Source organism: Lacerta agilis, chromosome 14, assembly GCF_009819535.1.
Source record: "Lacerta agilis isolate rLacAgi1 chromosome 14, rLacAgi1.pri, whole genome shotgun sequence".
Taxonomy (NCBI): domain Eukaryota; kingdom Metazoa; phylum Chordata; class Lepidosauria; order Squamata; family Lacertidae; genus Lacerta; species Lacerta agilis.
The window spans coordinates 42,975,815-43,000,847 of record NC_046325.1 but is presented as its reverse complement, the minus strand read 5'-3'; the positions used below and the strand labels follow the sequence as shown (position 1 = coordinate 43,000,847).

The 25,033-nt window shown below is 45.8% G+C and overlaps 2 protein-coding genes across 4 annotated transcripts in view; one reads left to right on the top strand and one right to left on the bottom strand.

Annotated features, from left to right (window-relative positions):
* The window catches only part of POMK (protein O-mannose kinase), a 24,114-nt gene extending 1,561 nt beyond the window's left edge, over positions 1-22,553 (bottom strand). Inside the window, exons 1-3 of one of the 3 annotated variants that reach the window (XM_033169406.1) lie at positions 22,470-22,534; positions 19,288-19,595; positions 15,569-16,360 (exon numbers count right to left, since the gene is read on the bottom strand). In XM_033169406.1, the coding sequence (XP_033025297.1) occupies positions 15,590-16,360; positions 19,288-19,569 (1,053 nt within the window). In that variant the 5' untranslated portion in view covers positions 19,570-19,595; positions 22,470-22,534 and the 3' untranslated portion in view covers positions 15,569-15,589. Of the gene's footprint in view, positions 1-15,568; positions 16,361-19,287; positions 19,596-22,469 lie in introns of those variants that run through there. The other 2 variants (XM_033169407.1, XM_033169408.1) reach the window with 2 other exon arrangements.
* LOC117058779 (coiled-coil and C2 domain-containing protein 2A-like) lies at positions 2,729-6,495 on the top strand. The gene is given in 5 exon segments (XM_033170147.1): positions 2,729-2,969; positions 2,971-3,324; positions 3,958-4,159; positions 4,976-5,903; positions 6,486-6,495. Coding segments are annotated over 5 exon segments (1,701 nt in total). The 5' UTR covers positions 2,729-2,762.
* Positions 22,554-25,033: the final 2,480 nt, after the last annotated feature.

Here is a 25,033-nt window from a genome sequence, read left to right as displayed (position 1 = left end):
GCGGTATACAGCATAATAAAACAACAAAACAATAGCCGGGCGATGTTCCTCCGGCCTCAGGAGGAGCCTCTTCAGTAGGGCTGGCTGGTGAGTCTGGGCTTCGCCCCCCAGGCCAGGTGGAAAGGGCCTTGCAGGGAGCAGCCCCCACCCTCCCAGGTGCCCTAGTTCCCCTGCCTCCGTTGGCTGGCCATGCCCAGCGCTCTGTGCCACGCGGGAGAAGGAGGGATGTGGCTGGGGGGGGGGGAGGCAGAAGACTGAGGACAGGAGAGAGCTGGGAAGGCAGCCGGGGGGTGGGGGGTGGGGAGAGAAAATATTAAGGGCGATCTGCCCCAGAAGAAAATCTTGGGGGAGGGCCCACGGGACCCCTGTCCCCTCGAATGGATGCCTATGGCAGGAGAGTAAAATGTCCTTTTTCCTTCGCAGGGCCGTGGTTTGGGAGTACGGGCAAAGGCTCCAGCCCAGCAGCAGCCCAGCGGTGCCCCATCAGGAACTAACATCTGCAGGTATGCTGTGAACTTCTGTGGCAGGGGTGGGGCAGTGTTAGGGTGGCCGGCCGGTGCGCTCACACTGGGCACCACACGGCAGACGGGGCCCAAACAATGCGGAAGAACATGAGGGAAGAGTGCCAAATTGTACAGGCAGGGAGCCCCTGTCAGGGGTACAGGTGCCCCCCCCCGCAAACTCGGCTAGAAATATGTCCATAAATATGTCTGTAAATAAAAATATTGATTATTGCCTCATAAGAAAAGCATTTAGATAGAGGGTTAATTGAAAGGGTGGAGGGTTGCAGGAGAGGCAGAAAGAAGAGCAAATTTGTCCGTGACTAGGGGGCGCAATCTGGACAGTTCTGCCAGGGGCGCAAGTTCCCCCCAGCTACGGCTCTGTGTACAGGGCGCTGTTGACATTTGAGAGCCCAGAGTCCGCCCTTGGTTGGCCACAGTTCCAGATTAAAACCTGTGGAGGCCCCTAAACAGTCAAAATATCGCTGGGCCCCTCGCAAATCGTAAAAGAGATACATGTTATTATCTATATATTTAGCTGGAACAACAAACAATCAGACTAACTGAGCTTGTTTCTTCCTTAGGCGAGAGGCCAGCCAGAACAAAGGGGGAAAGGCTCCCACTCCAGGTAAGTGGAAATGCCAGTTGAGTGCCCCCCCCCTCCCTCATGCGCCAGACTAGTGGTAGCATGGCTGGGAGCCAGGCGCCTGCTCATGTTTCTGTTTTCTTTGCAGTGTGGGAGCCTTTCCCCAATGTGTACTTTGTTCTGGCGAAATCCCTGGAGAGACGTGGCGAACATCAGGTACTAGGGCAGAGGGAAGGAAGGGGTCCTTGGGAATTGTCTCACCCTCTTGGACAGCCACCTCGTCCAAGATGCTCTTGTGGGGCATCTGATTGTCCTTGGCTTCCACTACAGGATTCTCATAGGATGTCCTGCTTCCTCCACAGGGCCACGCCTCCAGGGATGAGGCTCCAGCGCCGGCTCCGGGAATGAAGAACCAGAGAACATCCCGGCGGTTCCCGGCTGACGTCCCTCGCGACTCTTCCCCACTGCCCGCTCTCCGTACGGGCGTGGCTCCATCCCGGCTCGGTCTGGCGCAGAAGCAGCAGCCAAAGTTTCCCCCCATTAAAACAGCTTCTCGGGTGATTTCAGAGGAGACTTTGGCTGCTGCTTCTGTTCTGGGCCCGCCGGGACCTGGACGGATCCGAAACGCCCGTACGGAGGCCGAGTGGGTGAAGATGATAAGATCAGGTAGGGAGAAATGCCCCCTTCCCAGGTCCCCCACCCTCCTGCCCCAGACCGGGGCTAGCGTGGCTGGGAGCCAGGCACCCACTGATGTCTCCGTTTCCTTTGCAGCGAGGGCAAAGTTCAGCCAGGGAACCGCCGCATTCCTGGAGGGACTGGAGCCCAGGCAAAGGCCTCTCGCCCCTGAGGTAATGGGACAGGGGGAAGGAGGTGGGGGGCTTAGGAAACACACCAGAAGGGCCTGCAGGATCAGGCCAAGGGCTCACCTGGTCCAGGATTCGAGCCCAAGAAGCAGTGCATAGCGTTGAGTTCTCCCCTGCTTCAAAGACCCCTTCTTTCTTGCAGGATCTCCTGTGTGCACCGCTGTGGCTGCTGCCCAAGCCTCCCCCAAAAAGACCAGGTAAGAAGAAGGGGAAATTTGCATGGGGGTGGGGGGAGAACACCCTACAAGTTGAGCATACATGTTCATGCTGTGGGTGCATTTCTGAAAAAAGGCATACACTGAGAAGGCGGGTTTGGGACCTTGGGGCCTTCCTACAGGGGTTGCTTGACTACAACTCGCATTGTCCTTGACCACTGTCCTTTCCCTCCCCTTCTTCTTCTTCTTTTAATAAAAAAACAGGTTGATGATTCAAAGACGAATTCCAGAGCGTTTGGATCTCAGATGAACAACTGTATTCCAGTTTCTGATTTTTCAGCTGCTGAAGCATTTGAAAGCTGTGATGTGATAAACAGAAGCTTTACAAATGTGAAGAGCGAACTTTTCCCTCTTCATCCTTTGGACATACCGGATAATTTTGTTGTTGTTAAGTCAAGATAAGATGATTTTTGGAGGTCTCCGGGGGGACGGCGGGCCATCGCGGCCAACGGGGGCCGTCAGAAATGACACTTCCGCCGCACGTTGGCAGGGAAAAGAGGGGCCCCCTTCCGCCCCCCGAGGTGTAAAAGACTTGTAAGCTGCAGAGAGAAGACAAGTAGTGCCTAAGAGATAGGAGGCTGGGTGAGAGGGACACACTATGGCAGCTACCAGTGACCGGTCACCACGCAGCTTGCCTCCAGCTCCATGCACCTCGGGGACAAGCTTTGCAGAGTTTTCCATGAGAGAGAAACTGAAAGCTGCACGGTCTAAAGCAGGAAGTGCTCTTTTGCAAGAAGCCTCAGGTCCTCATCTGCGGTCCCTGAAAAGCCTCAGAGAGATGAAAGCACAAACTAGCACAAACTTGTTTGGAGAATGAGACAGATGAAGGTGAACTGAGTGCAAGAGAAGAGAATAAATGCAAGGTGTCAGCAAGAGTAAAGTTCCACGATTCTGTCAGAAAAGTCAAGCAAAAATCACAGGCTAGTTATCCTTCTTCTGAAGAAGCCTATAACTTCTTCACTTTCAATTTTGGTCCTGAACCAGAGAATGTTGTGGGTGAAATGCAAAACAAGACTAAGGGCGTGTTGAATCTAGATGGCAAGGAGAGGGAAAATCAGGAATCTGCACTCAGCCCCCGAGAAGAACAAGAAGAAAGTGAAATGGATGAAGAGGAGCATCTTGTTCATGAAAAAGAGGATGATGACCTATTCCTTATAGCAGTGTTTTTCAACCTTTTTTGGGCAAAGGCACACTTGTTTCATGAAAAAAATCACGAGGCACACCACCATTAGAAATGTTAAAAACAGTGGTGGCGAACCTTTTAGAGACCGAGTGCCCAAACTGTAAACCAAAAACCACTTATTTATCACAAAGTGCTCAAACTTGTTGAGCTTTTTTGGGGGGAGCTGCCGACCAAAGTTTTGGAGTTTTGGGGGGGTGCACAAAAGTTGCTTTGCTTTTGGGGGGGCGCCCCAAAGCTGCTGGGCTTTTGGGGGGGAAGGGAGTCGATGTTGCAGGGTGCAACGTTACCGTGAGCTGCATCGAGCGGATTGGAAAGATCTGGGGGGGGGGGGGAGAAGATTGCCACCGATTGTGCTTTGTGTGTGTTTGTGTTTTCTGACCGAGGGGTGGAGGAGAGCCCGTCTTGCTGAATCAGACCGAGGAAAAAGTGTGAGCTTTGTGGCGGGCAAGGAGGAAGCAGGAGTGATGAGAGAGCAAAGGCGAAAACTAGAGGAAGGCGCTGTTGCTGCGGGGCTCTGCCGGGAGGACCGTTGCCTTCGCCACTCACACTCCTGCGCTCGGGAAGGGCTCGAGGAGCCTCAAGTGTCCGCCCCTCCCTGGCGTCTTCTTAGGCAGCCGGGACTATGGAGACTTTGAATGGCACCAGCCTCGGCGAGCCTCTGAAGTCGCCGCAGAGCCTGCACCACTCCTTCGCCGAGAAGAAGGGGCTCCACCGAGCTCCTTCCCCAGCCAAACCTTTCCTCAAAGACCTCCACGCCCGGGCAGCTTCTGCCAAGCCCCCGCCGGTGCACCCCAAATTCCCCAGCCTCTCCAGCAAGCCGCAGTCCCCGCAGGCGGGAGCCCACCCGCAGGGGCGTCGCTATGGGGGGCGGTACGCTGCCGGCCCTTTGCTGGTGGCGCTCGAAGAAGGCGAGGCAGGCTGAGGGGCGACGCCTGGCCCCGGGGGCAGAGCGGGCGCTAGCTGCGGCTGCTCGCGTTCCCGATCGCTGGAGCCGGTGCTGGATTCCGCATCGCTGCTGGCGGCCTGAGCCAGCCTCTGCTCGTCGGAGAGCGGCTCGGACGGGCAGTCGGACAGGTCGGAGCTGCTGTCCATGTGGCTGATCCTGGCGCCGGATCCGCTGCCCAGCCCAGCGGCCGGTGCCAGGGAACCCGGCGGGGCCAGGGAACCCGGCGGGGCCAAGGAGGCGCATCGCTTGCCCTTCCTGCCTTTGCTTGGCTCGCCACCGGGCTGCCTCCCGCCGGCCTTGGCGCCTGCTTGATCCGGGGCCCGGGCTGCCTTCTTGCTCGAGAGGGTGGATTTAGCACTGCTCGCCTTGCCAGGCGCGCCGGCAGCGAGGCAAGCCGCCGCTGCCTTCGCACCCTGGGCGCAGCTCCGCCGGGAGAGGCGGCTCTGCGTGGCCAGCAGCCCCAGCGAGTGCAAGCAGGCAACAGTGGACGCAAGCCTGGGGAAAAAACAACAACAGCAGCACAGATGGGCCGATGGTGCGCGTGCTAGCAGTGAGGGCTCTGCGTGCCAAATCTGGCACGCGTGCCATAGGTTCGCCACCACTGATATATAAAGTAATTTTTCAATTTTTGCCGCGGCACACCAGGCAACATCTCGCGGCACACTAGTGTGCCGCGGAACAGTGGTTGAAAAACACTGCCTTATAGAACACACAGCCCTGGACTTCCTAGTGACTAGACCTGCAGCATATGAAAGCTACTCTGCTCGCGTGCAGAAAGAGAGAGAAATATTGTTCATCCCAAGTATGCTAAGAGTGCCTGCCTCTCTGAAGGTACCAGAAAATATGCAGCCAAGGTACCTTGAGGATGAAGGTCTGTACACAGGAGTGCGTCCTGCTGTGTCACTGTCAAACCAAAATATTGTAGAGAACAGGATTCTCAAGCAGGAACAGGGGAAAAGGTGGTTTGGAGATGGTGGCCAGATTCGGGCTTTGCCCAATCCAGTTAAACAGTCTCTTACTAGACCTCCAATATTCCCAGTCGAGGACGGTAAAGAACCAGAGCTGGTGACATTTTATAAAAAGGCCATAAAAATGAGGCTGGCTAATCAGTACATTGTTGGATCCGGGGACCCTCAGGGGCAGTTTCAGCTGGATCTCGAAATTTCTGGATTAATATTCACGCACCACCCCTGCTTTAGCCGTGAGCATGTCTTGGCAGCCAAGCTGGCTCAGTTGTAGGATCAGTATCTAGCAAGGAGAAAGAAAAATATTACGGAACTTCTTACAGATAAGCTGCATGCTCTGAGAAATGCCTTGGAGAATATTTCAGATCCTGGCGAAGGTGGGATTCTTAATCCAGTAGCAAAACAAAGCAGAACTGAATACAAGATTGAAATAAGGCAAACAAGACGACTTTGTGATGTTGAGCAAGAAAGAGATAGGACATTGCTTAAGGCCATTATCAAAGTGCGTGATTTCCAGAGGTTCACTAACACACCCCTGAAGCTCTACCTGAGGAAGGAAGATGTTGATCAAAGGTTGGACGAGAAGACATGTGAAGCAGAAATTCAGGCTGAAATATCTGAGTTAATAGAAGAAAACATTGAAGAGTATGGAAAGAAAATGGAAGAATATAAAACTGAACTTCAAGAGTGGAAAAAGAAGAAGAAAACAAGCCAAAATACAGATGATGATGATGAAGCAGAAGAAGCATCCGAGTGTGTGGAAGGGGAACGGATGAAACCTGTTCATCCACCGCCCGTAGTTGACAGGTTGGAAGTGGAACAGGAGGTTCGAGAGAGAGCTGCTAAGATTAGAAGGAAACCAGGAGAATCCATTCTAATTCCTGAGTTGAGCTTGACGGGAAATAAATAAAATTAAAAAAAAAAAGATAAGATGATTTTTTTTCTCTCTGAGAAATATTCCGGGGCTGCATGCACCGCTGAAGCTGCTAATGGAATTCCAAGCAGTGAAGCAGGTCCAGCGTCTTCCGTTCCTTCCTAGTTCTAACTTGTCCCTGGATATCTGGAAAGGCAACTGTGACTGCTTTGGTTTTGAGGACATTTTGAACGGCACAGAGTGAAGTAATGGGAGATCCTCATCTTTTGGTTGAACACAAACTTGGTTTATTATAAAGCACACATACTGCATCCTTCTGTTTATGAAAATGTTTCTTACCTGTGTCCCTGTAGGTTCAAGTAAACCGTATTAAATAGTAGTTCTACAGCACTTGTTTTGATCATCTCTCACCTAGCTTGATTTAAAAAGGCTCATTAAATGCTTAAATATATTACTCTTGTTCTGTGTTTACTGTCAATACAAATATCTTGTAATTGTCACCTGTGGCTTCTAAAAGCAGACCCTCCAACATTTCTCCAGTGAGAATAGGGACCTCCCATCCCATAATGATAATTCTACTCTTTATACCCCACCCATCTGACTGGGTTGTCCCAGCCACTCTGGGCAGCTTCCAACATATATAAAAACATAATCAAACATTAAACATTACAAAAAAAAACTTCCCTATACAGGATTGTTTTCAGACAGCTCAGGGGTTTGGATAACTCCATACCCTCCAACATCTCTCCAACGAAAATAGGGACATCCAAAGGAAAAGTGGGGCATTCTGGGATCCAATCAGAAACCGAGAAGGCTTCTCCAAATTAGGGACGTCCCTGGAAAATAGGGATACTTGGAGGGTCTTTAAAAGCCATCCGCATGTAACAGCAGCCACACCCTAGGAAAGGCCTTGACCAGCCGGCTAAAGCAGGTGAGGATAGCCAATGGTTCTCAAACCCTCAGAGAGTTAATACAGAGACAGATGGATTGAGCAGACGAGACCAATAGTAGTTCCAATGGTCTGCAGGTGCTGTAGAGGAAAGCGAGGGACAGAGGGGGCTGGTCAGCCTGGCAAGGCAGCCCATCTCAGAGAAGAAAAACCCTGATTTTAAATCTCCACTGCATGCATGTGTGTGTTGCAAATACGATGGAAATCTTTAAACGGTGTCGCCTCAAATCTAGTTTGATTTTTTTAAGGAGACGTGTCTCAAATTAGTTCCACGCCTCCTACTGACGCGGGTGGCACTGTGGTCTAAACCGCGGAGCCTCTTGGGCTTGCCGAGCAGAAGGTTGGCGGTTCGAATCCCCGCGGCGAGGTGAGCTCCCGTTGCTCGGTCCCAGCTCCTGCCCACCTAGCAGTTCGAAAGCACGCCAGCGCAAGTAGATAAATGGGTACCATTGTGTGTGGGGGAAGGTAAATGGCATTTCTGTGTGCTTTGGTTTCCGTCACGGTATCCCGTTGCGCCAGAAGTGGTTTAGTCCTGCTGGCCACATGACCTAGAAAACTGTCTGTGGACAAACACCGGCTCCCTTAGCCTGAAAGCGAGATGAGCGCCGCAACCCCATAGTCGCCTTTGACTGGACTTAACCATCCAGGGGGTCCTTTGCCTTTTAAAAAATTCCTCCTACTATATCAACTTCCAGTAAAGTTTTCCAGTTTTTGAGGCTCCATCAATTCTTTCCACAGTATGTTCCTCCTATGTCTCAAGAGTGAGGAAGTAATAGAGTTGTGGGGACATGATCTCTAGTTTCTGGATGGTGGGTGAACAACTCTAGACATTTGTTGTTTGGAATAAATTACATTGATCTAATGATGCAGATTAGAGGTAGGAATTAATAAATACATATTATATGTAATTATGCTTCATTCATCCATAATAGCATATACTTAAGGGTATTGCTTAATCTACTTTTGGAAAACCGTAAACAAGCAAAATTGTAAACAGCAAATTAAACACTGACTCATGACTTTTCCGCCGTCTTCAACTGGAAAGTTCTCAGGGACAGATTTACAAGAACAATATACTTGCCTCCAATTGCCGTACCTGTGTTTCCTTCACTGAAGGGGGGGGGGTAGTTAAATGATGCAAGGAAACTATAAATATCAGTTAAGCATAATAATACTTCATTAAAGCACACCAAGGAAACACCATAATGTTGTGGGAACCACTAAACAATGTTTCCTATTTCTTTCACACACACACTGTTTGAAACGGTGAACTGAAACTTGACTTACTCGAGCAAATTAGAGTAGAATAGGTCTTAGCAAGGTTACAGGGGTCATTTTGCCAAAAGAACATCGCTGTTCTCAAGGGAGATTCAGGGAGGAAACAAATCTCCCTTGTGGAGTCATATTCCGGAGCCTCTTCTATTCCTGTGGCACTGAGAATGTCTACATGAGATTAGTTCTTAAGTATAACAGATACAATATACTAATAGAGTTTAAAATTAAGGATGTGGACCTGTGGGAATTAGAGATATGGCCAAGTAATGTGGCATGTGATAGACTGGTGCAGGAATCAATTAGGGTCCCCCTGGACAACTCTGTCCCTCTGAGGGATTCTGGGTGACACACACACTGCAGCTAAGGGATTTTCCACACTTCAGTTTGCCCCATGCTTTCTAGGCATGTTTCTAAGCAAGCAGTTTTCTGCTTTTCCCCTTGTCCTCTTCCTTTCTAGGGAGTTCTTTAGCTCTAAACTGGAGCAAACATCAATCTGGAGAAAACCCGAATGGCCATTTGTTCCAACTGAGCACTAAAGAGCTGTGGTTTTTTTTTCCCCTGGGAGGAAAGCCCTAAGAGGCAAAAGAAGCATGAGAAAAGTGAAATCTCTGGAAACAAAAAAAAAGGAACCAAAGCAGTAACAACAAAGAAGTTTCCGAGATTCACTCGGACGTTATCATTCATGGGGTTGTGGCATCCGAAACAACACATTCCTCACACATAAGCATATGCTTATCATATGGAATTTGCTGCCACAAAATGCTGGTGTGGCTACTGACCCAGGTTGTACAGATTGTTGGGAGAATGGTACAGCTATTAGCCCTGAAAGTAACATGGAACCTTCCAGGGGTGGGGGGAGATTGCTGCTTTCTTGCCCTGCTTGTATACTTCCCCAAAGCCTTCTCCACTGGAAAGACGACGTTTTAGGTCAGGGATTACTATTGTTATTCATTGAATTATTATTTATTGAATTTATATATCGCCCTAGACCTGGAGGTCTCAGGACTGTTCTATGCTGTCTGGGACTGATCAGAGTATTGATCTGGAAAGTACCACACTGGCTACCCCAACCTCAGTGGGTCAGCAAACTTTTTCAGCAGGGGGCCGGTCCACTGTCCCTCAGACTTTGTGGGGGGCCGGACTATATTTTGAAAGAAAAGAAGAATGAATTCCTATGCCCCACAAATAACCCAGAGATGCATTTTAAATAAAAGGACACATTCTACTCATGTAAAAACAGGCTGATTCTCGAACCGTCCGCAGGCCGGATTTAGAAGGCGATTGGGCCGGATCTGGCCCCCGGGCCTTAGTTTGCCTACCCATGATCTAATATGACTCAGACTTTTTAGTCACAAGGTACTGCCCTTCTTTCAACATTTACAAATAAGACATTATATAAGAAACCATGTTGAGAAGGGTGGATATGGCCAGAAATGTAGCAGCTTTTGAAAGAGGTACCTTTGCACATATATAGTGGAAGTGTGTTAAGATTTAATATTTCTAACATAAAATCCACACAGTCATGATGGATTTTGGCTGTTCCATCTCACTTGCGAAAGCACTCAGTGGCATGAAAGAAAATGGAAAGAACGGCAGATAACATCAGGAAGGAGACGGATGACATCGAGACTACGGAAGGAGATGGAATTAAGAGGTTGATCAAAATCCTAATTGTCTGAAGCAAGGGAAGTCTTAAAAAAATCCAATAATTCGGCAATTTACCGGTATTTGGATTTTTTTTTGACTAATTGGATTATATGGATTAATTGATATTTATAAATATATGATGTGACTTTTATTATTGGAATATCTAATAAAAATGATTTAGCAAAAAAAAAAAAAGATTTAATATTTCTAAATGAGAATCTTTGAGGAAATTGGCAAAATAGCAGGCACCAATTTACATTTTAGGCCCCTTGGAAACGTTGGGCAATATACAAAACAGCAGATTCCTCCAAGTTCTTTGGTCTCTCATCTGTTGATACCTGCTTGGCTTTTAATAGCTCAGCTATGAAAAGTAGATATTGTACCAACAACAGATCTTGGGGAGAGGAAAATCTCAGATGAATAAAAGAGCAAGCTCTAAGGAGTTATGGGATAGCTTCATTTGGTGGAGATTTGTTTCAGGGGAAAAAAGTGGTTCCTAATTTTGATGCTTTTGAACCAACATAAAACAAATGAAGCAGTAAGCTAATGACTTAATTTATTGGGTTTTTATATATGTTTATGTATTATGGAACTGGAAAAAAACAAATAAAATGACAAAGTGGGGAAGACTTACTCTTTGAAGAAGAAGAAGAAGAGTTTGGATTTGATATCCCGCTTTATCACTACCCAAAGGAGTCTCAAAGCGGCTAACATTCTCCTTTTCCCTTCCTCCCCCACAACAAACACTCTGTGAGGTGAGTGGGGCTGAGAGACTTCAGAGAAGTGTGACTAGCCCAAGGTCACCCAGCAGCTGCATGTGGAGGAGCGGAGACGCAAACCCGGTTCACCAGATTACAAGTCTACCGCTCTTAACCACTACACCACACTGGCTCTCTCTTGGTGTACCTATATGCCCAAATTACTATGGAATCCTCTATCTGGCAATGGGATTTAGTACCAGGTAACTTGTGCAGGTTTGCTGCCTGACATTTATGCTGTTATTACTGCTATATAGTATTTCCATTTAGATGGCAACTTTCCAACAGCTTCCAATTGTTGAAAAAATGTGAGGAAAACCTCTAATTCATACTTAAAAATAAGGATGCATTTGTCTTAGCTTTCCTTTCCTACTGTCTCCTCTCACTTTCGATTGGATGCAGAGTCTATAACCATGGGTTTTGAGCAGAGCAGGAAATTCTGCTAAACGGTAATTGCGGCATCTTGAAACAGCTGCTTCCACTGAATAAAGTGCATAATAATAGTCTGCTTAATTTAAGATGCCAGGGGGAACCAATTTCTAAGCTTTAACCATGTTATTTTTAATGGTGATGTTAACCCTTATAATTGCTGGTCCATTAGAGAATAAAACACAGGAACCCAACCCAACAAAACCATCTCGCTTATGTCATTGAGAATGCAGTCCCTCGCTTTTGATTGAATTTGTGGGAAACAGGCTGTCTTCTGTTTCCTAGGGCTTCCTTCTCCCAAGGATATAATGGCTGCTTCTGGCATTCATCCATAGCTTCATAAACCATGGTTTATGAAGCCATGGTCAAGTGTTGTGGATACTCATTCCCCTCTTTCATTGCATGCAGGCCCCCCTTTCCCTTATACACAGTCTGTCAAGTCTGCATTGCTAAATGGAGACAGCTCCGTACATTAACAATCAAACATTTGTTTTTCTCCCCACTGGATAATTACTAAAGAAGATGGTCAAAACAACCTGACCAGGGCCGTCTTACCCATAGGTGCTAGGGGTGCGGGGCACCCGGACGCCGGGCTCTCAGGGGTGCCAGGCCAAGAGTCCGGGGCCCGAGAGTTGAGTCCAGGGAAGAGCCCGCCCATCGGTCAGAGCGCCGCGGCAGGCTCTTCTGCTACGGGCGGCTCTGCACCGTGAGTTCGGGGGCGAGCGAGCCAGTGAGGCTCTGAGGTGGCCGGCCAGCTTCACCCTCCCGCGCACCTGGGATTGGCGTAGGGGCATGGAGAGGCCCACACAGCACATGCTGCTTACACCACGAGACACCTGGCTTCGCTCAGTTGCCGATGCCAATGCCTCGGGCTGTTTTTTTTGCACTGGGATCCTCTGCTGATTGCATTGGTTGCCTACCCCCCAGGTCCTTGACAACTCTGGGGAACGTTTCCTTTAAAAAGGTCAACATTGCGGGGGGGGGGGATCGGGCGGATCTTTGCACCCCGGTGCCATATATGCTTAAGACAGCCCTGAACCTGATAGACGTGGTCTTCAGTCTTCCAACTAAACTCATGCCTTCTTCTTACTCATGATGATCCATGAAAGCTCTACGGGCAGCCTTTCAATTCACACCCTGCTTATGGGCTTTCCAGAGGCATCTAATTGGCCACTGCTGGAAGATGCTGGACTAGATAAATGCTGTGACTTTGTATTGTATTTTAATATTTGTTGGAGGCCGCCCAGAGTGGCCGGGGAGACCCAGCCAGATGGGCGGGGTATAAATTATTATTATTATTATTATTATTATTATTATTATTATTAAACCTTTGGGATGATCCAGCAGAACTCTTGTTACTTTCTCTCCCTCTCCCAGCACACTGCTATTCTGTACATTGTGCCCCAGTGTCTGCAACAATAGGACCAAGCTATCGTTAACAATATATATATATATTTTGTTGGTAAATACATTTTATTATCTCAGGTATTTTTTTTTTTTATTAAAGATTTTCTTGGTTTACAAAGTGTGTGTAATGTCTCTCGTATTTTTCCATAAAGCATTTTTACAGATCAATTTTAGTTGTTGACTCACACAGGAAACCAAAGACCACCACAGCCAACCACAAATGAACAATCAAACCCTACGCCAATCGCAACCTCTCACCGCCAAAGAAACACAAGCAAACAACAGAGAACCAACACAAGCGACGCTGATACCAAACCCTACATATTTTAAGGAAAATAAAAACATCATCTCCCCACCCCACCCATCCCACCCACTTCCTTCCCCCCCCCTCTCTCCCTAATATCGTTAACAATATTGATCACTTACCCCCATATGGTCAGAGCCCTTCAATGACTCCCCCCCCCCCCAGTAAGCCAACTTCACTGGTAACACCGGTGGGAAACGCTGTTTATTCTCTCAGCCACCACACACATACAAACGCACCTGCCTTTAAATCATTGTTTGACAGTACAGTGGTACCTCGGGTTAAGTACGCTTCAGGTTAAGAACTCCACTTAAGAACAGAAATCGTGCTCTGGTGGTGCAGCGGCAGCGGGAGGTCCCATTAGCTAAAGTGGTGCTTCAGGTTAAGTACGCTTCAGGTTAAGAACGGACCTCTGCAATAAATTAAGTACTCAACCCAAGGTACCACTGTAAAGTGTATTTTACAGTTTATGCTCTGTGACCATTGGTACCCTACTCATGTTCGTGTTTCGCTTCACCAGCGAACGGATAAAGTGATTTTGGAGTTAGAAACCACAGAAAGTTCGCATATATGTGCTACTGTCTGCTGTCATCTAGTGTTCCTGCAGGGTATCTCAGGCAATTCTTGTAAATCAGAGCTAGGGCAACGTGCCTTCAGACAGCAAGTCATCATTTTGACAGGTTCATCTCGTTGGGTTGCTGAAACATTAAGAAGTCTGCCACTAGATGGGGAGGAAGTGCAGCTATCTGTCAGATCAGCTGGTGAGGGGGGGTGCTTGCTTAATCTCCCTCACACCCACCAGTTCTCCCCTGCAAAAGGATTCCTCGCCCACCGCCCCCAATGGGCTCATTCCACGTTACAGCGCACAGTATGTCTTTGAAGGAGGGGGTCCTTTTCAAGAAAGCACAGCCAGAGAGGGAGCTGCATTTGTACAGGATGGAGCTGGTTTGTCCTTGCAATTGCTTACTCCAACATTAGCGCTGGGGACGCGGGTGGCGCTGTGGGTTAAACCACATAGCCTAGGGCTTGCTGATCAGAAGGTTGGCGGTTCGAATCCCCGTGACAGGGTGAGCTCCCGTTGCTTGGTCCCAGCTCCTGCCCACCTCGCAGTTCAAAAGCACGTCAAAGTGCAAGTAGATGAATAGGTACTGCTCCAGCAGGAAGGTAAATGGCATTTCCGTGCGCTGCTCTGGTTCATCAGAAGTGGCTTAAGTCATGCTGGCCACATGACCCGGAAGCTGTATGCCGGCTCCCTCGGCCAGTAACGCAAGATGAGTGCCACAACCCCAGTGTCGGACATGACTGGACCTAATGGTCAGGGGTCCCTTTACCTTTACATTAGCGTTACAAGGGACTGGGAACCTGGTGTTTGCTTTGGAGCATCTAATATGACTTCCCTGTGTGAAGAGCACTGCTTGCTTGGGACACGGCAGTCGTCTCTGAACTTACTCCTGCACTAACCACAACTAGATCCAAAAGTACAAGTTTGCCTCACTTCCTGATTCTGCTAGCTCTATATAATTTATTTGCCTACGTGTATTGATAACAAGAAACTGCAGAAGCTGTACTCAGGACCACCTTAATGTTAGGTTGGATGGAATTAGGTTCCAAGGAGCGATTTTGTTATGCTGGAGGAGATAGGGGTAATTGGGAATCAAAAAATGCTGAAAGGGAGGGGAGAAGAGAAGCACAGTAGGCAATAATTTGAAGAGAACAAGAACTGTTGGGAAACGCCCTGGGGTGACCCTGCAGCCCCTGAACTCCGAGTGTCCTCCGGTATGCGCAGCTCTGGAAAAGGCATTTCCCTTCTTCGCCAGTGCACTTCAGCGACATATAACAAATGATATATGCACCCTAATCTTCTAGCATAACACAGCAAGAAGTGTGAGACATTGTAGAGCTAATCTACGTATTTATTTACACACTATGTACAAAGGAGTCATGGCGACCTCTCTCTCCAGCTCCGAGAGAAGAACAGGAGCAAGTAAAAGCAAAATGACAGTAAAACAGTACATACAGCGGAAGAGATAAGACTGTCTTCCGTTCCCACACTCCTCCCTTTTACACCAATTTACACCAATCTCATCTGCAGCATCGGAGGCGTGAAATACTAACACTTCTGTTACATCTCCTATCATATAGCTACATCTATCCTGCCTGTGCCAACTTGATTTATGAAGAAAAACTCATTCAGAAATTTACCACACAGAACACATACTATTCCCCCCCTCCTTTTTCCCCTCAACAATTTGTCACAGAAGGTGCAATCGGGCGTCATTTTTAAGAAGCCATTTTAGAGTTTTTCTAATTATGCTCATGTTTCCACCAGCGCCATGCACTTGTCAGATCAGGAAGAGTCAAATGTGCTAAAAATGTACCAAGAAGAGTTTGAAGAAGAAGAAGAGTTTGGATTTGATATCCCGCTATATCACTACCCGAAGGAGTCTCAAAGCGGCTAACATTCTCCTTTCCCTTCCTCCCTCACAAGAAACACTCTGTGAGGTGAGTGGGGATGAGAGACTTCAGAGAAGTGTGACCAGCCCAAGGTCACCCAGCAGCTGCATATGGAGGAGCGGAGACACGAACCCGGTTCCCCAGATTACGAGTCTACTGCTCTTAACCACTACACCACACTGGCTCTGTCCAGGGTATGTCCATGAGGGTTTTTGTGTGTGTGTGTGTGTGTGTTTATAACATGTCCCTTGTCCTTGGCATAACTGTTTCTCTCACAAGTGACCCTAGCACTTTCTTGTATGTGTCCAAAACAGTCTGAGCAGAAGGTCTTTCAGCTGGGCTCTTTTTGCATGCCCCGTGGATGTCAAAGAGGTGGAACCTTACAAGATCACTCCCATCGACATCCCCCAAGATAAAATTGGAAACATCGGGGATTTTCCATATATCTGTCATTTCATCATAAGGAGGCATGAGGCTGTCTTCAAAAGCCATTTCAGTTCCACGAGGCCAGAGCTGTTCTGGAGCAACAAAGTCACCCTGAAGTTCCCGGTGGCCACATTTGATCAGTTCGCCAGCATTCCTGTCTACAAGAGGCAAAGCATCCAAGTCATTCACAATAACATGGAAGCTGCTAGTCAACAAGTACTGAGAAAGAACTTTATCCAAGTCGCTGGAGTCACACATCACAAGGGTGCCCAGGGGACTGTTGTGCAAGTAATGGAGTATGCTCACGTAATCGATGGCAAGCAGGAACCTGATGTGCCATGTGTTGAAGCTCTTGTACTTTGGAAGGCTCAATATCTCGTTCAGATTCTTCAGAGAGCCGAATGGATGGTACTCCGTAAGAACTGTGAACTCCTCCTCACAATATCCAACCAGCTTGACCACATGTCTGCTTTGTAGAGATCTCAGCATCTGTAAGCCATGAATGAAGTCCTCTTGAAGTTCCGGCACAGTCAACTGGGAAAGGGCAACTTTGTTTTCCTTCCACTCAGAAAGGAAGACCTAGAACAAGGAGAACAATGTTCAAACTTTGAGATCCAAACTCTCAAATGCAGTTTGTAAAAGCCAAGTTGTTTCTCGATATGGGGGACAACAGTTTAGCCTTCACAAACGCAAATCCAAACCTATGTGTTAAACACACACAAGGACAAAAAACATGAATAGATACAAGGTCTATGCCACAACAAAGCAAGTTATGTCACTGCAAATATCTGAAAACTGGTTATGTTTACAAATCCCAGAGTGTTTGGAAATAGAGAGGTGACTACGTACAGTCACTCAAACGTAACTGTGAGCATTCACTTGGTGTTGTGCTCCCGCAACATGAGGAAATACAGTGGTACCTTGGTTTGCATACGTCTTGGATTATAAACACATCAAACCAGGAAGTGCGTGTCCCGGTTTGCAACCATTTTTTGGATTACAACCCATTTTTTAATTACAAAAAAAAAATAAAAAATTTGAAGGCCCCATTAGCGAAAGCGCGCCTTGGGTTACAACCTGTTTTGGTTTACAAATGGACCTCCGGAACGGATTATGGTTGTAAACCAAGGTACCACTGTAGATTTTTATTTCTAGACGTAGATTCAGCTGGGATTGTCAGCATCCACATATAAACAAGGACAAATTTAAGATTCACTGAAACGTACATCAAAGCCACTCACATCCATCACCTTCCTTCCCTCAGTGTTTCAGTGTATCTGAAGAAGTGTGCATGCACACGAAAGCTCATACCAAGAACAAACTTAGTTGGTCTCTAAGGTGCTACTGGAAGGATTTTCTTATTTTTTATTTTGTTCTTCCTCCCCTCAGTTGTTCATGGCAAGTTTCCCTTTTATGACCCTCGTTACAGCTCTGAATTAATTCAGTCAGGTGTCAAATTCAGGCAAGCGGGATATTTGATCAGTTATGTCAAGTGGCCATTGCCCAAAGCTTGTCTTTCTTCAGAATCCACTGCAAGGAAGCAAGCGTCTCCTCGGGCCTCCTTCGGAAGATTTTGCTTGACATCTGAGGTGCATAGCTGTCAACCTTTCCCTTTTTTGCGGGAAATTCCCTTATTATAGCATTGGGAAACAGCAGGGAGGGTTGACAGCTATGCTGAGGTGGCCCAGGTCACAGGTGGAACGAACATACAGCATCCTCAGTTTAGAGGCTTCTCAACTATACTCCCCCTGGGTGTGTCCATGGAGTAGAGGAGGCCTCTTAAATCCCTTAAGTCCTCCATCCCTTGTTACTCTCTTTTGCTACAGGACTCGAGCTTCCATCTAGCCAACAAGCCCAAACACCCCTCCTTAATAATAATAATAATAATAATAATAATAATAAATTTTTATTTATACCCCGCCCTTCCCCGCCAAACAGGGCTCAGGGCGGCTAACACCAATAAAATCACAACAAAAACATAAAACAGTTCATTAAAATACAGATTAAAATACAATTTAAAATTAAATCTAAACTGCAGCCTCATTTTTAAGTAGCCCACCAATCACACCAAAAGAATGAAACATCAGGGTTAAACTGAAACCAACCCAAAGGCTAGGTGGAACAGCTCCGTCTTGCAGGCCCTGCGGAAAGATGCCAAATCACGCAGGGCCCTGGTCTCTTGTGACAGACTGTTCCACCAAGTCGGGGCCAGTACTGAGAAGGCCCTGGCCCTAGCTGAAGCCAACCTAGCATCCTTGTGGCTCGGGACCTCCAACAAATTATTATTTGAGGACCTTAAGGTCCTACCTGGGACATACCAGGAGAGGCGGTCCCTTAGGTATGAGGGTCCTAAGCCGCATAGGGCTTTAAAGGTCAAAACCAGCACCTTAAACCTGACCCTGTACTCCACCGGGAGCCAGTGCAGCTGGCAAAGCACTGGATGAATGTGGTCCTGCGGCAAAGACCCCGTGAGGAGCCTCGCCGCGGCATTCTTTCCCCTTGCTACTTCCAGTTCACCCTGGAATTGTCCCCCCTTTGTGCCTTCCCCAGCTGCTCCTATCACACCTTCCCAGTCCTTTCTCCCTTTTATTCTGCTCTCCTTCTCTGTCCACCTTTCCTTCTCCGCCTCCTAGCCATTCTCAGGGCGTCAGCTGCAGTTTATATGCAGCCGTGTGAACGCCTTGCCCTTTCCCTACTTCTCAGCTGAGACGCAGTGTGCCTCTAAGCTACTTCCTGGCTGCCATGCGAGCTCTGAGCAGCTGTCTCCTCTTCAAGATCTCACAGCCAGCCAGGAGCAGTCCGCTTGCCCCCACGGCTGGAGCATGACAATCCTATCAGCCTTTCCCCCAGCTGACAATGTCATTTAGAACTTCTTCCGAAGCATATGTCAAGGCACCCCCCTCTGGTACGAAAAAAAATGTGAATGGCAAATTTACAGAGCAACATTTTTATTATATTCAAGATTCTTATAGGTGGGCTTTTTCCAGAGCCTGATTTGAGGCACTGCCTACAGCTGTATTACACAGCAAATTTCTGCGGGTACCAATTCACGAGCGCCTATGTCCATGCATGACCAATAAGGTGGAATCTGTTACTCACATTCTCCTATTCTGTGAACTTTACAGTGAAGAACGGTCTCGTCTTGTATTACCCCTTTTATCAAACCCTTGCAATATTATATGGAATTTATTCCCGAAATCCTACGCAAATTCCTTTTGGAAGACTCCTTGAGCTCAGTATCCTATGCTGTGGCCAAGTTTTGTACCTTAGCCATCAAAAAACGTAAATCGCTTCTATTGGAAAACATATTATAAATTTCTTTTGCACTATTGGGTTTTTGTTGTTGTTGTTTGTTTTCTTTTCTTCTTCTTTTTCCTAATCCTTAGGATTTTGATGCCTTGTAGCGATATTACTGATATTACTGGTTTTGAATTGTACTGTATTATATTGCTGTAATAAACTGAGTTTGAGTTTGAGATATTCAAGATTCATTATGATAAACCAACCCTTTTCACAGCTCCTTCACCAATGCGTTTCAGTTTGCGGACTTCTCTTTTCAGCGCTTCACAAGACAACCATGGTGAACAGTTCTTCACTGTTCCTAATCTGAAGTAACCGTGCTGACAGGAGTCGTGTTCAACATCGGCCTGTCCATAGGAAGGATTTATGTAGCTGAAATATTGATAGACCAGCAAGTTCACAAGCAGCACAGCCAAAATCAGATACAAGACGGGAAGGATCAGCTTTTGCATATGATCAGTTTTCGTATCATACGATTTTTTCTCCATGTTGTAGCAGTCATCTTTCAGATTTTCTGCAAGACATTAGAGTTATAAATTGTTACTTTAATTTAGCAATTCTTGGGGGGGGGCAGTTGAGACACACTTCTTCTTTTGGGGGGGGGGGAGAGATTCCAGCACAGGCAAACTCTCCTGACTTTACATAGCAATACTACAAACAGGGATTAAACATGAAACATGCTACTAGCAGATTAATAACTCTGCTAACCATTGTGGATGGGACCCAGGTGGCGCTGTGGGTTAAACCACAGAGTCTAGGGCTTGCTGATCAGAAGGTTGGCGGTTCGAATCCCTGCCACGGGGTGAGCTCCCGTTGCTCGGTCCCAGCTCCTGCCCACCTAGCAGTTCGAAAGCACGTCAAAGTGCAAGTAGATAAATAGGGACCGCTCCAGCGGAAAGGTAAATGGCGTTTCCGTGTGCTGCTCTGGTTCGCCAGAAGCGGCTTTGTCATGCTGGCCCCATGACCCGGAAGCTGTCTGCGGACAAACGCCGGCTCCCTCGGCCTATAGAGCGAGATGAGCGCCGCAACCCCAGAGTCGGACACTACTGGAACTGATGGTCAGGGGCCCCTTTACCTTTTTTAACCATTGTGATGGTTTCCTACCATAGACTGAGATCCAGCAAACAGCTTTACAGACATGGAAAGAGAAAGCATGCAATGGCCAATATGATTTGGATATAGGAGAGAAGTCTAGTCTTTTCAGGGATTGCCATTAGGACCAAAAATACTAGTAATTTAAGAATCACTTGTTTTCACAAAAGCACTTGGTAATAAGACCATTTTGTGGGCCCCTGACGAAAACCAGTTACTCATCATGGGTACCATCCATTAATTTCAACGGGAGATCTCTAGGGGGCAATCATATATACCTGTATACTCAGAATGAAGATAAATGGAGTTCAGCAGGCATTATTTCTAGTAATAGTCACAGGTAGGTAGCCGTGTTGGTCTGCCATAGTCAAAACAAAACAAAACAAAAAATCCTTCCAGTAGCACCTTAGAGACCAACTAAGTTTGTTATTGGTATCTGAAGAAGTGTGCGTGTACACAAAAGCTCATACCAATAACAAACTTAGTTAGTCTCTAAGGTGCTATTGGAAGGATTTTTTTAAAAAATATATATATTTCTAGTAAGTTTGCAGAGAACTGCAGCCTTAAGCATGTAACTAACTCTCCCTCTGAAAATAGAGACTTAGAATGTTTTTTTTTTTAATTGGTATACAGAAATTGTAGGGAAAACCTATAGGTGGAATGCAAAACATCTATAAAATGAACACAACACAGTATTTGTTTATTATTATTATTATTATTATTATTATTATTATTATTATTATTTAATGTTTATAACACCCTTCATCCAAAATTCATAGGGCAGTTCACAACTTAAAAATACAAAATAAGAACCCAAAATACATAATAAAAACAGAAAGAAACCAATAATTCTCATCCCACAAACACATTTAAAATGACATAGAATGTTACATCAGCCAACAGCCTGGTTAAAGAGAAACACATTCACCTGACACCTAAAGATATGTAATGAAGGTGCCAGGCAAGCCTATCTGGGGAGAGCATTCCACAAATGGGGGAGCCTGTTCTTGTGTTTCCAGACTAAGGACCTCTTGTGGAGGTGGTACACGAAGAAAGACCTCAGGTTATGATCACAGGGTCTGGGTTGGTTCATATACAACTAAATGCCTCAGTTATGTTGAAAACATTGTACTTTTTACTAACCAAGTCCACCCAAAGATCTCTCTCACACACATAACTATATATACACACTAACATTTGACAATTAAAATGGGTGTATGGTTGTTCTTTATAGCTTTTACTTTAGATTAATCAGCTTTTAAAAAAATCTAATACAGTATCTCATATTTAAACACAAGTAAAGTATCATGTATGATAATCAATTTAATACAGAATAACTACTAAATAAGAAAGTATTTATAATATAATTTTTTTAATGAATATTAAAAAAAATCCACAATACTCTCTTGATAAATTTTTCCAAATCAAAGACTGTTTTGCTTTCTCCTTATTCTCCACTTATGTGTAATTCTTGATACTGAACTATTCTTGATACTGAAATAACAAAACTAAAGGAGGCATAAATTAACTCCCACAATTATATATTATGCTTTGTAATATTAGAAATAGCCTTGCACCTCAAAATGTGCAAGTGAGTGTGTAAATCCTGAATTTATCCCAGCAGCCTAATAATTTACCTGAGTGTTCTAGCTAGATTTTCAGCCATAGCATGGCAAAAAGGCACAGCCTTAGAATACCGGAAACAGCAAAACACAAGGAATGTATTTTCAGATTTTTTAGTTCAGTGTTTTAACAAGCTTTTGAGAACTGACACTTCGAATGAAAGGACTGGTGCCATATTGGTTATTGGTTTTTTGTAATTATTTGTATGCTATATATATATATATATTATTCTACCAGTGTTTAATTGTTTTTAATGATCCTCCCACCCCATTTTTAACTGTTCTTATTTTTATCTGTAAGCCGCCTTGAGTCGGTTAGGGGGGAAAGCGGGGTATAAATAAATGTATAACAAGAACTGAACATTTGTTTAAAGTATTGCAGGCTTTTTCATTCATGTCTTGATTATAGGAAGCCCGTCTTCTCGTAGATCGATTACCGAATAAGCCAGGTTACAATTCTAGGCAGAGAGTCGCACTGTATATACTTCCAAACAAAGAGCCAATTAAACGGGATGCGTGAGGAGAAAGCAGCAGCAGGTCCAGCCAGGAGAAAAGGAAAAGACTGAAAATCGCATCAAGATCTCAGCATCACCTCGCAATAACTTCTGCTATCCAGCAACAACCTCGGTGGTGCCTAAATTCTGCAGCTTGCTGCCCAAAGAAACGACGCTTACCTTACCCTGGGCTATTGTGCACCACTCTCATCAGCTGGCAGGCGCCATGACAGTGCCAACATCACCTGACATGCGTCACGTGACGCCTTCCCTGTTTTGCACATAGAGATAAGAAGATAGAGTTGAATTTGGAATTGTCATTTCACAGCCTCGGGAAGGGGCCAAGCTAAACGTGATGGGATTGAGTTGAATGGGGAAGAAATCGGCGCTTGCATTTAACAGTTGATACTGGTGTTAGGGGGAACAGTGAGGAAAATAACCAGGTTTACATTGGCTGCAACATGAGGTGTGCTTTTAATTGTCTTTTGCTTGATTTCTGGTTATCTAAACATGTGAGCAGTGCAAGAGAGATGGATTCACTTAACATTCAACTGTGTTTTGTTTTATTGATAGTTTTCTGCAGGCTGCATAGTATTAGAACCATAGAATCACAGAAGTGTAAAGTTGGAAGGAACCCCGAGGGTCATCTAATCCAACCCTCTGCAATACAGGAATCCTGCCCACAGACGTCCCTGGGTGGGCTTGAACCATCAACCTGGTTAGCAGCAAGACATACTGACCTATTTCACCACAGTAGAAATGTGCATTTGCAGCCCTTTATTTTGCCAATAAAGATCAAATCAGTGTACTTCCAGATACAGGCACTAGCTTATTGAGAAATTGTTTCTGTTCATGCAAGTTTTTTGAGGCACTCGCATGACATCATCAAAATGCCTGTTCATGCTTTTATAAATCTGCAGTCTCTGCTGGAATCTATTTGGTGCATTTCTTTATTTGGCAGGGCAGGCAGTTTGTCATGTGTGATGACATTCTGATAGATGTGGCTTCTGCCAGACTTCTGCTTCAGTTTGCTTCTCACTTGAGCACAACTTAGGCATTTTGTTTCTGCCAGTGGCCCAAATGATACAAGTTTGCCCATTTACACCAATTGTCAAAGGCATGTTGGAATCTCAGCAACTTAGAAACTGTAAATTCAGTACATACATCTGGCTTGGGGGGGGGGGGCGGATAGAGACATCTTATGCAAGACCTTTCTGTCATTCTTTCGCAAGCCTTACTCAGGCAAATATAACACTTGTGCAAGACCTCAGTATATTTTTTTTAATGGAAATGAATAATGTCCCTGGACCTACAAGAAGGAAGGAATAATAAAAAACAAGTCCAGTGTAAACATGTACACTTCCTGGTTATTTTTTTTAAAAAAGGAACACACAGAGAAATTTGTTGTTGTTGTTCAGTCGTTCAGTCGTGTCCGACTCTTTGTGACCCCATGGACCAGAGCACGCCAGGCACGCCTGTCCTTCACTGCCTCCCGCAGTTTGGCCAAACTCATGTTAGTAGCTTTGAGAACACTGTCCAACCATCTCATCCTCTGTCGTCCCCTTCTCCTTGTGCCCTCCATCTTTCCCAACATCAGGGTCTTTTCTAGGGAGTCTTCTCTTCTCATGAGGTGGCCAAAGAAATATCTGCACAGAGAAATATCTGCATGCAATTTTCCAGAAAAGCAAAAGGCAGTGGAGAGTGTGGGAATGTAAACAGTGGATTAGCAATTAATAACCATGACTGAAAAAAGGGGGATGCGTGGAAGCCGATGTGCCAAACACACACAGAGAGAAATAGGATCTGAATGGTCCGCTCACAATATTATTATAACAACATCATCATCATCATCATCAACAACAACAACAACAACAACAATAATTATACCTTGCCCATCTGGCTGGGTTATCCCAGCCACTCTTGGCAGCTTACAGCACATATAAAGCCTCTGTCTGGAAGCACACCAAGTGATTGTTCTTAAAAGACTTTAGAGTTATATCTGCAAGTCTCAGACCCTGGCCACCCAAATATATAACACAGTGACAGTAACTTCAGTCTTACTGAAGTGAAATAGGGAACGGGGGCAACATTGCCAAAATCACTGTTAATGATCCTGTCCTGATTTTCTACATTTTGTCTTAAGCAGTCATCACTTTATCTTTCTAATACTGTACAAGTTATTCACACAGCATCCAACTGCCCAGTTTTCTAGTTTGATTTAAGCAGGTTTGAGGGAAAAGACATGAAAGAGCAGTATTTGTCAAGAAGCTACAGGACTGAGGCAAACGTTTCAACGTGATTACAAAAATTAGCAGCGGGTGAGCACTGGATGCAGGTGAGCAGTAATATGTGAATATAATCTCAATTTAAAAAATAGAGATTGCATGTTGAATATGCCCCACCCAAGTGCTACAGGATTTGTCCAGCAAGATTATGGTGCAGCAATAGTTGTCTAGCAGGCTAAGGTGCATTCCATGAGATTTCACTGACACCAACTACACTGCCACAAAACTCTATGGGAAAAGGTAAATCCAGTCCATTAAGTTGCTAAATGTACAGGCTGATCAGTACAGATTTAGGATTTATTGCAAATGTAGCATCTAGATCACATTATCTCAAGCAAAAGAAAAAAAAGAAAATGGCAATTATTTAAACATTTTCCATGGTAAAAAATGAGCCACTGACTCAATACTGCCATCTCCACAGGGACATAAGCGTTTTTCCAGCAGAATTTTTTGGAATCA